General features: G+C 48.5%; 1 protein-coding gene across 1 annotated transcript in view; it reads left to right on the forward strand.

Annotated features, from left to right (window-relative positions):
* The window catches only part of SORBS1 (sorbin and SH3 domain containing 1), a 211,022-nt gene that overhangs the window by 132,101 nt on the left and 63,825 nt on the right, over positions 1-15,096 (forward strand). Inside the window, exons 11-15 of the mRNA XM_023754890.1 lie at positions 955-984; positions 5,720-5,892; positions 7,555-7,618; positions 9,404-9,478; positions 9,804-9,866. Of these exons, the coding sequence (XP_023610658.1) occupies positions 955-984; positions 5,720-5,892; positions 7,555-7,618; positions 9,404-9,478; positions 9,804-9,866 (405 nt within the window). The remainder of the gene's footprint in view (positions 1-954; positions 985-5,719; positions 5,893-7,554; positions 7,619-9,403; positions 9,479-9,803; positions 9,867-15,096) is intronic.

The raw sequence follows: 15,096 nt of genomic DNA on the forward strand, positions 1-15,096 counted from the left end.
GCTCTGCTGGCCTCTGTTGTCCAGCCGAGTGAGTGAGCCTCGTCCACGGGCCCGAGGTGGACAGGGCTGCTTCCACCAGCTGCGGGCTCTCTTTACTTCTTGCCCACGCTGATTCTGCGGGGAGGGTGGGGACACAACCACGGGGGATAATGGCAGCACCCATGGCTGGCAGGCGTTCTGTGTTTATCTGTGTGGCTGCTTTATATTTAGCAGCTGTGGAAGGTAGAGGTCATTTTTGTCCGTATGCCGTAGCACGTCCACACAGGACTCTCCAAACGAGAGGTTGACTCCTTCCTCACAATGCCCAGGAGGGTGAGAACCATAGACCTCAGTGTTAAGGAAAGGGACCTGGTGATTAGAGTTGGAAAGATCCTTGGACTGGAGATAAGGAGATTCCAGGTTTTAGACCAGTCCTGGTTTTCAGTGTCTTCTTGGGTAGTTTTTGCCCCTCATTGAGAGTGTCTTGACCACCCTGACCTACCTGCTAGGGTTGTTGCAAAGATTAAAAGCATTAACCTGTAGAAAAGCTCTTAAGACAATGCCTGGCATCTGCAAGCGCTCAGGAGGTAGTAGCTGCTATGGTTACCATTACAATGACTTCTCCTCAGAAGGTACCAAGACTGGGTTGTACAAAGTCCTGCTCCCTTGAAACCAGTGGAGGTGGAGGGTCTCCTTCCGTGACCAGATTATCCTGAGATACGATGTAAACACCCAGAACAACAGTAACAGTGCCTGAGTCCTGGTGCAGACCCAGGGGCAGGGGGATGAGATACCACACTTGGATGACAGGGCCGCGTCAACACGCTGCTTTCACTGGATGCACAGTGTTTTAGCATCTAAACCCAGAGGACAGTGAGGACACAGATACTGGGATCCTAACGAGTTGTGCCCGGATGTCTCGGTTTCACCACGTCTTTGTAAATCTCACACTGTGTGTTTTTTCTTTTATCACAGAACAGCAGAAACGACTCAGTAGCCTGTCAGGTAGGTGAGAAATATTTATTTACACGTTAGCACCTGTCCGTGTTAAAGCTGGTTTCTGGTCACCACCTGATGTTCCGTCAGCACAGTCTTATGAGCTCTCCTGGTGTGTGTGTTGGGGGTGGGTGGGGGGAAGGACTCTGTTCGATGGTGGTTGGCTGGATGATGAAACCAGGTGTGGTTCATGCCTCCCTGCAGCTTGAAGGCTGGGGGGGCCAACCAGACAAGTGACCCAAACTAATAGATGTGTCCTGATGGGTAAGAACAGGATATTCCGAACACACATGTTGGTGGAAATTGTGGGGAAACCCATTTCCGTGGCTTCTGTAGTCACCCTGCTTTGAATCCTGGTTCTATCACTTACTAAACAACGAATCAGTTTCTTACCTGTCAGATGTTCTGCTTATAAACAGCTCGTACGAGCCTTGGCATTCACTAAGTGCATGATGGGTGAGAGTCACTGTTTTCAGTAGGTGCCTCCCTTGATTTACTTGTCATTTGACTGAGTGTCTACTTTGTGTTGAGCGCTGAGTAGGCTCTGAAGCCATGACAGGGAGGAGTGCTGCCCTCACAGCTTGTGTGATGGCTGTAACCTTGTGTTGGTCATGGCCCCATCTGGGGATCTGTGAAGGCGGTAGATTCATTATCCAGACAAGCCACGCGTGTGAAAACACACGCCTGTGGTCGTTTGCAGATAGTCTTGAACTCCGGTGTGAAAAGTCCCTGATTTGGTGGATAGCAAAAGCCACCGCTTTCTGAGCCGCTGCTCCCTGATTCCTGTGTTGCTTCGTCCCACTGCTGTCCTTGGGCTTCGTGGAAAGCCCGGTGGGCAGGACATGGGGTTCTCACACCCTCTCAGCTTTATCAGGACTTGGCTGTGGAGCCAGGACAGGCTGTGGTTGAGCATAAGGTGCCCTTCGCTGCCCCCTCCTCAAGGTGCCATTCTGTGGCCCCAGCCCAGGTTGCTGAGAGCAGGGTGGCTCGCCGTGGGGGGAGGCAAGGTAGCCCCTGTGGGCTCCTTCCTGCCTCTGGGAGATTGAAAGGAGCAGTGGAATCGATTTTTAAAAGGCACCCAAACACAAGTTAGACCCAGAGTTTGGTCCTGGCTCATCCCTCTTATGGCTGTTTGTCCCTGGGTAAGTGACTTCACCTCTCTGAGCCAGTTTCCTCATGTGGGAAGTGGGGTGACAGTCCTTGCCTCTGCAGGATTGTGTGTGCCGCAGGAGGCTTTGGGGTATTCTCTGCACACTGCAAAGTGCTATGTAAATGTCAGGGCTTGTCTACCATGCCACCAGGCCCGAGCCACTCCCCGGCTTTGAAAGAAGCCTCGTGCTCTGTCCTCTTTGGGTTTGAGGACAGATCCACTCGTGGGGTTCAGAGAGTGGTACATCCCTAGTTCACTAAACATTAGTTTTGGTTTAAAAAGAAGCACCATTGTGTTCAGAGCTCCCAGCGGACAGGGCGGCAGGCCTGGAACTCCACCCTGTGCCTGGAGTAAGGAGGCTCTGCCATCTCACCTGCGGGGATGGCACTTGCCAGCCCCCCTCGGGGGCTTCTTGCTCAGTGAGGTTCACCTGTGGGAAAGAGCCCCTGGGGCTCATGGTACCCTGGGTGGACGGACAGGAGAAGGGGCTAGGACAGAGGGGCGCTTCCCCAAGAGAAGTGTCAGCAGGCTGTAACCTCAGTCACAAAGCTTTCCCACCCTCGCAAAGAGAGAGGCCTGGTCTCAGGTTGCCGGCACCATTGTTTACTTAGTGGCTCATTCCAGGATCTTGCTTTTGAAAGCACAGTATGAAACTGGAAGGAACTGCTCCAGAGCGGGAGGCGTAGGTAGCTGCCTAGTGAGACGTAGCAGAAGCCCTCACTGCAACCTGCACGTCACCTGGGTGACAGTGAAGTGTCACTTTGGGTTTTCACTCTGTAAAGAAGCAGTTTTCCTTCAGAGGCTGCAGTTCCGCTCTCCGTATATTGAAATCCACTCAGTCATGAGTCACATGATCACAAGCTTCTAAAAAACGATAATTCGGGGCTAATTTTTGTAGATCAAAAGGACTCTGGCAGCTTTGGAACAAATCCATGGGCAGTCAGCCTGGGTTTTACAGTTAAGTGCTGTTAGAGCCACCTGCCATAAAAAAAAATTTTTTTAATTCCCTGGACCCCAAAACCCTGAGAATGGCATAGATGCGATCTTCTTTTAAAGAAATGACATTGAAGAGTGAGGAGTATGAGACCTCCAAACACCAGCGAGACAGAGCTTGAAATCTTTATTTTTAAAAATTTTTAATTGATATTTAGAGGGAGAGAGGAAGGGAGAGGGAGAGAGAAACATAGATGTGAGTGAAACATTGATTGGCTGCCTCCTGCACATCCCGTACTGGGGATCAAGCCCAATACCTAGGCATGTGCCCTGACTAGGAATCAAACCAGCAACCTCCTGGTTTATGGGACGAGCCCAGCCAACTGAGCCAGGGCCAGAGCTCAAAATCTTGATCCCACTTAGGCAAGCCTTTCCAGGGGGGAGGAGAATGCTCAGCTGAGCCGTGTGAAGGGTAGGCTCTGGTAACTTGAAATCCCCTGACATGTCCCATGCTTCCTGCCAAGTCCCTGGCCTCCTGTTGGAATTTCCTGGGAGTGATAGAACCCATTCTATGGAACAGTCTGGTCTTGACATCCTTTAAAGCTCGTGGTGATGACACCGGGATCAGGTTTTCTGAAGGGCTCCCTGAACCAAGTCTCCCACAGAATGTTTAGAAAACGTCCTATGGCCCTGGCTGGTTTGGCTCAGTGGATAGAGCGTTGGCCTGTGGACTGAAGGGTCCCCCGTGTTCAATTCCAGTCAAGGGCACATGCCCAGGTTGCGGGCTCGATCCCCAGTTGGCGGCGTGCAGGAGGCAGCCAGTCAATGATTCTCTCTCATCATTAATGTTTCTATCTCTCTCTCCCTCTCCCGTCCTCTCTGAAATCAATAAAAATATATTAAAAAAAAAAAAAGAAAGAAAGAAAGAAATCGTCCTATGACCACAGAATAAATCTGCATTTCGGAAGTTAGTGTGACATCCAGGCAGAGTCACTCCATGGAGCAAACCCTGAGGGTGCCCATGAATGTGTTGCCCCTCCCCCCAGCCTCCACACACGACAGCTCCATCTTCAGCACAACGTTGCCTGCACCCTCGGGTTCCTCCAGCTAGCACTCGAACCTTTTCCTTTCTCAAAGATGAGAACCTCCTCCTCAAGCAGTGAACAGATGCCTGTTGAGCATTTATTCATCTCCAGGGCACATCTCCGTCCCCACAGCCTCACCGCAGGCTTCACCATAGGCCTGTAGACTCCCCTGGCTTGGACCGTCTGCCCCCGAATCTTGTGACCTCTCTGGTTGGCATAGTTCTTCCATGCCCACCTCCCTACTTACTACCCCACTTCCTGCTTTTATATTCATTTCTTTTCCTGCGATCTGGCATCTACCCCCACTGCCCTCCCAAAATTACTCCCTCAGAGCAATCCTGTGACTCTTCGTTTGCCTAATCTATGCCTCCTCCTCTGCTTCAATTTCTGTTTTGAGGTTTTTAAACTTATTTTTTGACGTATTTAACCACCCACTTCTTGGCATTGTCTTCTGGTTTCACTGGCACCTCACTGTGCCTGTGGTTCATCTCCTACCCCTCTGGCGACTCCTGCATCTTCTGGGGAGCCCAAGACTGCGACAGTCCTTGGTGCATGCGTTCAGCCCTTGACTCTCGTTTACCTCCTCCACTGAGCTCTTCCAGCTCCTTGACCTCAGCCATCACTTTCATGCTGATGGCTCCAAAATTGCACTCCAGCTGGGGCCTCTCACCTGGGCTCCGCTCCCGCATTTCTTCTAGGGGTTCTAGGGCATTTCTTCATGAACATCTCACTGTCACCTCTAAGTCACCGTGTCTAAATGGAAGAGGCCATCTCTCCCTGCCTTCCCCAGCCCTGTTCCCTTTCCTTTGCATGGGAATGCATAGCACCTGGCAGGGACTTAGTAAATGCCTTCCCATAACTAAGTGACATGGAATAATAGGTTAAACAGAGTAATTTTATAATCTGTAGACCACACATGGAACGTTTATTAGCTCTTTGTAACTTCCAATCCTGAATCAAATTTAAAATATTCTAATGTGCATTAAGCAATGTAGAGCTTTCTGAGCATTTTGGCATGAGTTATCTTGTTAGGTCCTCTCGTAGCGTCCCTGTGAGCTTGCTAGTGGAAGGATTAGCCCCATTTTTGGATGAGAAAACAGGAGCACAGAAAAGTTCAGTGACTTCCCCAAGATGAAACAAGGACTTTCAATGAATGAATGGCCACCTCTTGATGGTTTTACCTGCTCCCTGACAGTCAGAGCCACTCGATGTCTGCAGCCTCCGGTGTATACCTCTGCACATTTTTTAAAGGGCCAGATGGTAAATGTTTTAGGCTTCGCAGGCCATATGGTTTCTGTCACAGTTACTCAACTTTGCCATTTTAGCTTGAAAGCAGCCATAAATAATTCGTAAATGAATGGGTGTGGCTGTACTCCAATAAAAGTTTATTTACAAAAACAGGTGGCCAGGCCTGGTTTGCTGACCCTTGCTCTACATGAAACTCGTTCCAATTGAGAATCAGCAAGCACACTTCCCCCAGCTGGATTGTTTGAGAGGGTGGTTTTTTGGGGGGGCAGGGAGGTTTGCTTTGGAGCCACCAGAAGAACTTCAGCTAACGGTTGTTTTTCACTTCCAGATCCTGTGTCAGAAAGAAGAGTGGGAGAACGGGACTTGGCAACAACCCAGGAAAAACCCACCTCTCCTGGCAGGTCCACTGACAAAAAGGCCAAGGATGACAGCAGGCGGGTGGCTAAGAGCACTCAGGACCTGAGCGATGTGTCCATGGATGAAGTGGGCATCCCACTCCGGGTACGAGTCCCAACTAAGTCCTTTCTGGGCCTCCTCTCAGCCAGGGACAAGTGTACACCCCTGCGTGCATGTGGGCCCCACCGTGGGTTGCAGAGGCCTCGTGAGGAGGGTCCTCACCACTGTCCACTGTCTGAGCCCACTGAGGGCACAGAGCCTCAGAGCGCTGTGCTCCAGCCTCCGAGCCCACCTTGGTCCTGGGCTCCGCGTGCAGCAGCTTTCCCCAAAGAGGTGCCGTGAGTCTCGTGAGAAAAGGGATTTCACGGCTGAATGAACTTGAAGAAAAGCTTCGTGGAACAAGGGCAGGGAGATTTCTCTGCAGCAGAACTGAGAGGCGTTGAGATGTGTGTGAAGAGGAGAATGTTGCCGGCAGTTTCCCAGTCTCCCCACCCATGGACACGTTATTTACTGATCCATGGAACAGACTCGGAAATTGTTAGTCCAGGGTTAGAGAGCGCAGGGGAGAGTGAGGCTCAGGGTCCCTGTTCACGGGTTCTGGGCGCAGTTCCCCTGATGGGAGCAAGCCCAGCACCCAGCATGAGAGGGAAACTAAGACAACCACAGAATGGTTCAGCCTGCCGAGGCCTCAGAACAGAGTGGTCTTGGGGTAGCCTGCCCAGCCCACCACCCGGTACAGGCATGCCAGCCTCCTGCAGGCCCTCAGGGATTCCAGGGAAGCCCGACTTTTGAAACTGGATTAGGGTGAATTCCATTCCTCTCCACGTGCCCAACAGTACACGGGCTGCCATGTGCTTCTCGGTGATTCCCTTGAGCTAGTGTATAGGATTATGTGCCCGTGGAGAAGGCTGATTGAACAGCAGTAGCTCAGCCTCCAAAGAAATGTTGTCCAGTCCTATATAAGAATAGTTGTATAACAATAATGAGAATTATTACTAGTAGTGATCACAGCCACCATTTGCCAAGTGCATTATCTCATTTAAACATCATTCACTTTACAAGGTGGCTAATAATATTGTTCCCATTTTATAGATGAGGTGGCCCTTCCATTTCTCGGTTTGGACACTTTGATTCATTTTTCCTCATCTGTAAAGTGGGAATGAAACTATCTGGTCTAACCACCTATCTGTCCCTGTTCTTGTTTATTTTTATCTTAAAAAATAAATAAACAAACATGAGCCCAGCTGTGTGACTAGGATGACCGCCTGGCATTGGCTGCTATAATGGATTACATTTTATCAAGTGCATTCTGAATCGGGCCCCATGCGAGGTGACTTAGACACACGTCTACAGAATAACCTGGGATGGACAGGCAAGGCCTGATAAGCGAATGTTCTTTGTCTCGTGTATGTTTCTAGGATGTTTTACTTTAGTTTAGTCATCTATGTATGGAAAGAGATTCTCTGTAAAAATGAAGTTTTAAAAAGTTCTATAAAAATGGACACCTTTTGAAGTGTATCTTCGTCCACTGTTGTCAAAATCTGTGTCCTGTGGGCCAAATGTCACTCTGCAGATTCAGGTCTGAATCTCTTGGTTTGTCTGTTCTTTCTGAAAAGTCTTGCATTTTTTTAAAAAAAAGATTTAAGTGTGGGATCACAGGATGTATAGAATTACGTGAGTTTGGACTTGAGATGTTGTAATTGTAGAAGTTCTGAAATGTACCAAGATTTCCGTTTCATGTTACTCTTTGCCTTTCTCTTTCTCCAGAACACCGAGAGATCCAAAGACTGGTACAAGACCATGTTTAAGCAGATCCACAAGCTAAACAGAGGTACTGGTTTGCTCTTGTAGAAGCTCTGCTGTGCTCCCATGCTGACTGTTGTGGTGAGGGCATAAACCCCCTTTGCCAGGATGCCAGGACTGGCCCTGCGGCTTGACCTCATTAAGCGCCAGCCTGCCTGAGCCCAGCAGCCACCTCCAGAGCCAATGGGGGGAGGGAGCACTTGGGTGCCGCCTCACGTGGGGGATTGAGGTCAGCTTAGAAGTCCTGCCCAGATGTTGTGGGATGCTACAGGCCCCGCTTCCTGCGCTCCGGCATCTGCCTGCCTGGGATGCGAGCAGCTCCAACTTCCATCTGCTTCCAGCTTTAAGGGCACCTCCCCATGTCAGCCCATGACTGCCTTGTAGGAGAGCAGGTTGAGAAAGCACTGAACCGGGAGTTAAAAACTGTTCTGACCTGGAGTCAGTTCCCCAGGGCTCATCTGATCTTGGACCAATCACCTACCTGTCTCTGTCTGTCCTGCTTCTCTTCCTCCAAGGGATGTTGCAAATTCTGCCTGTGAACAGCACGCCTTCTCCCCCTGTAAGGTGGTGTTAATATGAAAAATAATCTTCCCCATCTGGAGCCAGCCGTTGGCAGGTAGCCCTGAGTCAGTCAAGAGCTGACAGTCCAAAGCCCGTTCACGCTGGAAGAGAAGCGCTTCCAAGTCGGGCCCGCTGGGTGGTAGCAGGTTCTCCGCATGGTGGGGGAGCCCCAGGCCAGTGCTCGGGCAGGTCATAACCCTCCAGCTCCCATCGCCTCTGCCGCCAGTCAGCTGATGGGCAGGGATGCAGCTGCACCATGGGAAGGTACCACACCTCCCTCAGGCAGAGCATCCTGTCCTTCCCTGTGGCCAAATCCAGTCTGGCTGCCTGGCACAGATGACACACGCAGGCAAAGAAAAAGCGTCCGGTCAGTGTTGGCCTAAGCCACAAATAGCCAATCTCTCTGATTAGCTGTGGATGCCAGTGAAGGTCACTGTTAATTACCCCTGCAGTGTTCAGAGGTGCCCCTCTTCAAACTCTCTAAATACTGAGATGCTCATGTTCTGTGTTTCGGAGCCAAGAGTAAGTCCACTGTAGTTGGGTGGATGAGCTCTGTCAGGATGGCGAAGTTAACGGCCAGGTCTCTCTGATTGGATAGTGCCAATTCCTCTGGTTACTTTCTGAAGCTGATGTCCCTTTCCTCCAGCAAGCTGTGTCTCACCTTTAGCCCTAGCTCTGGCAGCCCCGATGTGGGGATACAGGCACACATGTGAAAAATATGTGATTCTGCCTCACCAGCAGTGTGGGCCTCTCAGATGTTACAGCTGTTAACTGCTCAACTACAGGTCCCGAACAAAACTGTCTGCCTTCATGGTAGGCAGAGGTATGGAAAAATGAAAACCTCAGTTGTTTGCCTTGACTCTAATGTCCACAGCACAAGGTTTGATTTATTTTACAAAACATTTTATGATAGTGTTTTCATTACATACTATTTATTAGCAAACTTTAATATTCTTTGCCTATAAAAGGTAAAAACTTGACGCTTTGTGTTAAATGCCTCTTGCTTTCTGGAGCCTATATATACGTAATTCTTTGTCAAAGAAAAGAAATGATATGGTCTCTTTAGGTGTGTCTCAGTACTTCAGGCAAAAGGACTGGATTTTTAAACGCAGTGTGAATTTCTCTCATATCGCTAGTGAAGCTTATGTTCCGGAATTCAAGGAGCCTAAATTGTGTGTGGATTCCTATTCGTTCATTCTCTCCATTTGTATCTTCCTCTATTCTCTCTCCCAAAACCTGCTCCTCTGCCTAGACACTCCTGAAGAAAACCCTTATTTCCCTACGTACAAATTCCCTGAACTTCCTGACATCCAGCACAATTCTGAAGGTACCATAAACTTAGACAGTGTATCTGTTGTGCTAGCCTTAAATTAATTCTTATAGTTCCATTATAGGAATGAGACTTGGCTTTTAGATTTTATTTTTATAGTTGTTTTTGGTTGGCGAAAATTTTATTTCACTCATTTGCATGATGTACTATATTAAAATGACTAAGACCTCGCTAATACATTAACCTGTTTTAGGTGTGATGCCCACAGGCTTTAATAACACTGAACAGGTAATCAGTCATTTGAAAGAGTCAGTGGGGGATTGGTTAGTTCCTCCACCTCATGGTGGATCGTTTCAAAATCCACTGCTTCTCTCTGCTACAGAAGACAGTCCTTACACTCCTACCTACCAGTTTCCTGCATCTACTCCTAGTCCTAAATCTGAAGGTAATTAAAGGAAAATCATGTGCCTCTCTCTATACCAGTGCTGTTCCTTTCTCTTACCCTGGTTTTTTTTCTGGTGGCTAAGGGCTGTCTCCCAATCATTTGCTTCCTCCGACCTTGCGTTGTGTGGTGTTGTCTTGCTCCTTGCTGACTGTGTGATGGGAGTCTGTCCAGATGGTGTTTTAATCCTATTTCCTTGGAATCTACATGATGAATGGGGTAGCCAGTGTACCTTAGTTATGATGCTGTGAGTATGTGGAGCTCTGGGAAAAGCTGCCATACCCAGCCACCCAGGGCTTTATGCTTGGGGTGGTCACAGGGTATTGTGGGTGGCTGGGCATTGACTCAGGGAGGCTGAGTCTTATGGCTGGTGGGCAGGAGGTAGATGTGCCATCTGTTAACAGAAAAGTTACCCAGTTCCTGTATGTGCAACTAACTCCATCACTAGGACCCTCTTGTCATGGACCCTCAGGGTGTAGCTGCTTGGTAGGGAATTCCCAAAGAGGTATCCAGGTATGAGATTCAGTCATGGCGGGAAATGATATTTCTTGAAAATAAAGGCTTTGGCCAAGCTATGAAATATTTCATGAAAGAGCTGGCTTAGAAATTTGGACATGCTGGGGAGGATAGTCACACTTACACCTAGAGATAGTCTTTTCTAGGGCAAAAAGTCTAGGTGTCAAAGAAGGTTCTAATAGGCAAGTTCAGGGCAACATCCTGGGAATTATTCTAGTCCCGGGGTTGTCTGATCTTTGGGGAGTGACCTGGAAAGAGGAGAGAGCATGGGACGTGCAGGAGGAAGCCTCCCTCAGTGCTCTTCCAGGACGAGATGTCGGATGCTCTGACCTTCATTCAGGCAGGGTTGAGCCCTTGCATGTGCCATTCCCTGTCCTGAGGACTGAGGTTAGTGCCATGAATAAGATAAGTCCTCTGTTCTCAAAAGTCCACATCTGGCAGGGAATCAGGCAAGGCCACTCCATCGTACTCTGAGCAACGTGGTGGCATCTGCAAAAGCGTGTGTCCAAAAGGCCACAGCAGGTCCTCGGTGCATACCTGGCGAGTGTTGATGAGTGAAGGCTTTGGACCATGGAGTCAGAGTTGTCTTCTAGGGTGAGCCACCACCTCAGTTCTTCTCTGCTCTAATTAGGTCAGCAAACTTCCCACAGCCCTTCTCACCATTGGTAAAGTCATCCATTAAGTCATTCACCAAACTTTTACTGATCAGTTAATATATATGAGATGACACACTGGGATGTAAATACAGCTTTAGTTAAAAGACCATATTCCCACCCTAGCCAGTTTGGCTCAGTGGATAGAGCATCGACCTTTGGACTGAAGGGTCCTGGGTTCGATTTGGGTCAAGGGCACGTACCTCAATTGCAGGTTCCTCCCCAGCCTGGGTCCTGGTCAGGGTGTGTGCAGAAGGCAACCAATCAATGTGTTTCTCTCACATCGATATTTCTCTCTGTCTTTCCCTCTCTCTTCCTCTCTCTCTAAAAATCAATGGAAAAATATCCTCAGGTGAGGATTCAAATAAATAAATAAAAAAATAAATAAAAGGCCATATTCCCTTTTGGGTCTCCTTGTTTTTCTGTGATAATCTTTGGTTTTCAACCATTTCATGCCTCGGGCCTATTTTGAATGAAAAGAAAAGTCTACCATACCAAAGCAGATGTAAAAACTAAAAGCTGATGATTGAATTTTAATCTTTGACCACCTCACTGCCAACAAAAGTCTACTTGGTGTGAGATAACCTAGTCTTTTTATCTTGGGGTACCGAGTCTAGCCAAAAACACTGCTTATGAAACAATTGACTGAGGACAAGGGGATTTTTTCAGGGTAGTTTTGACTTTTTTATTTTGGCTTTATTTGGGCCTGGGAGCCCAACCCACTCAATAAGGTAGGGTTCACATCTGTAGTAAGTGCACGCCGTGCCTGAAGGCATATTGTCCCATAGCCATCGGCAGAGGAGGGGCACCTGGAGAATCCTGTGGAAGGAGCAGTGACGCCCATTGAAAATTGCTGTAGGCCTGGCACAGGCAGTGCCAGCAGCTGCCACGGTCAGCCTGGCTGTTGGTCTGAAGACAGGGTTTCAGGCTTCACACCCAGAGCTGCCACACCTAGCAACCCTGGCCAACGGTGACGTCTGCCTCTGGTACACATCAAGTCAGGCCCACGGGGGAACTAGGGTTATTCTGCCTAAAGCCTTAAACAATAAGGGATGACATGACAACTCTTCATCTATAATTTAGGAAGCAGAAATCCTCACCTAAGAATATTTTTTCCATTGGTTGTTTTTGTTTTTCAGAAAGAGGGGAGGGGGAAGGAGGGATAGAGACAGAAACATCATTGGTTGCCTCCTGCATGTGCCCCGACCAGGGCCAGGGATTAAGCTGGAACCTTTCATTCCTTGAGCCGATGCTCTATCCCAGGGGTCCTCAAACTACGGCCCGCGGGCCACATGCAAATACAAATATTGTATTTGTTCCCGTTTTGTTTTTTTACTTCAAAATAAGATATGTGCACTGTGCATAGGAATTTGTTCATAGTTTTTTTTTAAACTATATTCCGGCCCTCCAACGGTCTGAGGGACAGTGAACTGGCCCCCTGTTTAAAAAGTTTGAGGACCCCTGCTCTATCCACAGAGCCAAACCGGCTAGAGCCAGACCTTATTATTTTTTATTTTCAAAGACCAAAAAGGAAAAAATTCATAATACCCAATACGATTAAACTTGAACACAAATTTCTAAGAAAGTCTTCTTCCCTGGAGATCTTTTAAAAATAGGGTAGATTTCATCTCTTGCCCACGCTCCTGTCTAGATGACAGATTCCTCCGAGGTAGAGCACAGAGGCATTCAGTTAGATGAGGGCTTTTTACAAGTGAGTGAAACATTTGACTCGATCACTTTTGAAAATAGTTTTTTTTAATTTTAATTTTTGTAACTAGTAAGAGATTCTCTGGGTTGTGGCTTGTGCCGTGAGCCCAGCAGGTCCTCCTCAGCCTGTCCTGGTGCAGCTCCAGCCCTGCGCCTGCACACCCTTCTCAACGTGGGGAAGATTTATGCCGTTCAGGGAGAGGTGTTAAAGACAGATTAGCACCTCACAGAGGCTCTACCCCTAGTTTTTAATGAGCAATAAAAAATAGACAGCTTGACTGAGAGATGTGAGCCCTCATTCCAGAGTTTATACCCCGGGGAGGAGAGACTGTTGCTGCTGGTTTTTTGTTTTGTTTAATCCAGAATTTGAAACTTGCAATAAACCTATCAAAACCTGGCCTACAGCTGTCGCCGCTGTCTAGATTCTGGTTGTTTATACAGTATAAAAAAGACATTTCCAAGCGTCTCAAAGCTGGTTCTCCTGAATAGTAAAGGACCACATGAAAGTTTGTTTGTGCTGGCTGAGCAACCTTCTTTTTCCCCTCACTACGGTGCAAAAGTAAACTTCTGGCCAGACTTTCAGAAGATAAGTAGGATTCGCATGTCTTAATCAATGAGGTTTAACATATCCTTTTAAAGAAACCTGTAAATTCCAACAAGGAGCAGCCCCTTCTAATTGCTTTGTAATCTTGGAGCGCGCTCTATGGGACAGGAGCAATGTGATGTTTGCTTCTCCTTGTTTCATGAGGCAGTTGGGAAGAATGGGGCTAGGAAATTTGGGGAGAGTAGAATGAATTCAGGAGACTTATTTCCTGTCACTTTACTACATTCCCTGGTCCTTAGGAAGCTAATAGAAAATAATAATTTACCAGAAGTCCTTTGGGAATAACTTTCAAAGAAGGCGAAGCAAATGAGTTTTACTTTCTTTAAGAAAACATACAAACAAACTTTCATTTCACTCCCTTCCTCCCCATCATTCCGTCCTCTCTGACCCAGAGCGACTTGCCTGGGAATTACACTCCATTCTCTCTCTCAAAAGCAAATGCCCTTTCCTTGCCTCTGAGATACCAGCAAGTCAAAAGATTGTGGGGGTGGGGAGCAGGGATGTTGATGGAGCCCAGCATCGCCCCACCCTCCGCTGCACCCAGACCCTGGAGGGGCTGCCAGAAGGAGTCTTCAGACATCCTGCCCAGGGTTTCCTGCTAAAGCGGGAGTGAGAGGAACAAGCTGTGGAGAAACCGCTTCCGAAACGCCTCTTCCCCTCCTCCTCCCTTCTGCTCTAGGAAATAGCAGGGTGGTGGCCAGCACCCCAGCAGCTCACAATCAGAATCCTATTAATAATTAATAGTAATAGTAGCATAGCCACTGCGATGACTGTGCCTCACTATCCTCTGTGGAGCCCCCACCAAATACCAGGCTCCGTGCTGAGTGCATCACCGTCGTCATGTCATTTCATCTTCCCAGCAACCTCAGGAGGTACGGCCTCATTCTACCAATAGAGGGTGTGAGGCTCAGAAAGATTAAGTGATTTGTGCAAGATCACACAGTAAGTGGCAGCGTCAGGATTCAAACCCAGGTCTCGGGGGCCCAGCAAACATGGGCTTTTATGCACTCTGTTCTGCTGTGCTCTGTGTTCTTGGTTGGCCCCCTTGCCCAAGGGCTCTCTGATGCCTGATTCCAGGCGTCGGGCCTGCCCTGCTTCTGAGTCAGTCATGTTTCCCGGGCTAAGCCGGTGTCTCCCGGGACGGTGCCTGGGAGTATGAAGTCAGGGAAGCTCCCTGATACCCGGCCAGGACTGAGAACCACTGGGATGGAGGAATGCCACCCTTTCCACCCTCCAGAAGAGGAAGACACTCGCTAGCACAATTTGAGGGATTTGGATATAGAATTAGAGTGGGGAATACAGATTCAAAAATTCCGTGGGTGAAAATAGAAGATATTTTCAATTGATGCCTCCAAATAAGCAGTAAAACCTCGTGGTCCATGGCCTGAGAGGACCCCCTTGTCCATGTCAGGATGAAGAGCTACCACATTGGCCAGGGGTGATGTCCCCTTGCTATCCGGGGCCTCTGCCACCGCTGTCAGGCGAATCGTGGCCACTGCCACCTCCTGGCGAAGTGACTTAAGACACCATCCCCAAGACATCCCCAGGTCGCGGCGACGCATCATGTCCTATGGGTCTGTCGCCTTGAGCTTTTCCCTCAATTCTCGATGAGGATGCACTAAGGCAAGGATTTAGGAGGCTGATTTTCCCAGTCACATCTATATTTGAGTTAAAATAATCCCCTGCTGGCCTTACAGGATTTCTAAGAATAGCCTTATTTTGCTTGAGTTCAAGCAAATCCTTCTATTGTGAA

The sequence above is a fragment of the Myotis lucifugus genome, unplaced genomic scaffold (genome assembly GCF_000147115.1).
Source record: "Myotis lucifugus unplaced genomic scaffold, Myoluc2.0 scaffold_66, whole genome shotgun sequence".
NCBI lineage: Eukaryota > Metazoa > Chordata > Mammalia > Chiroptera > Vespertilionidae > Myotis > Myotis lucifugus.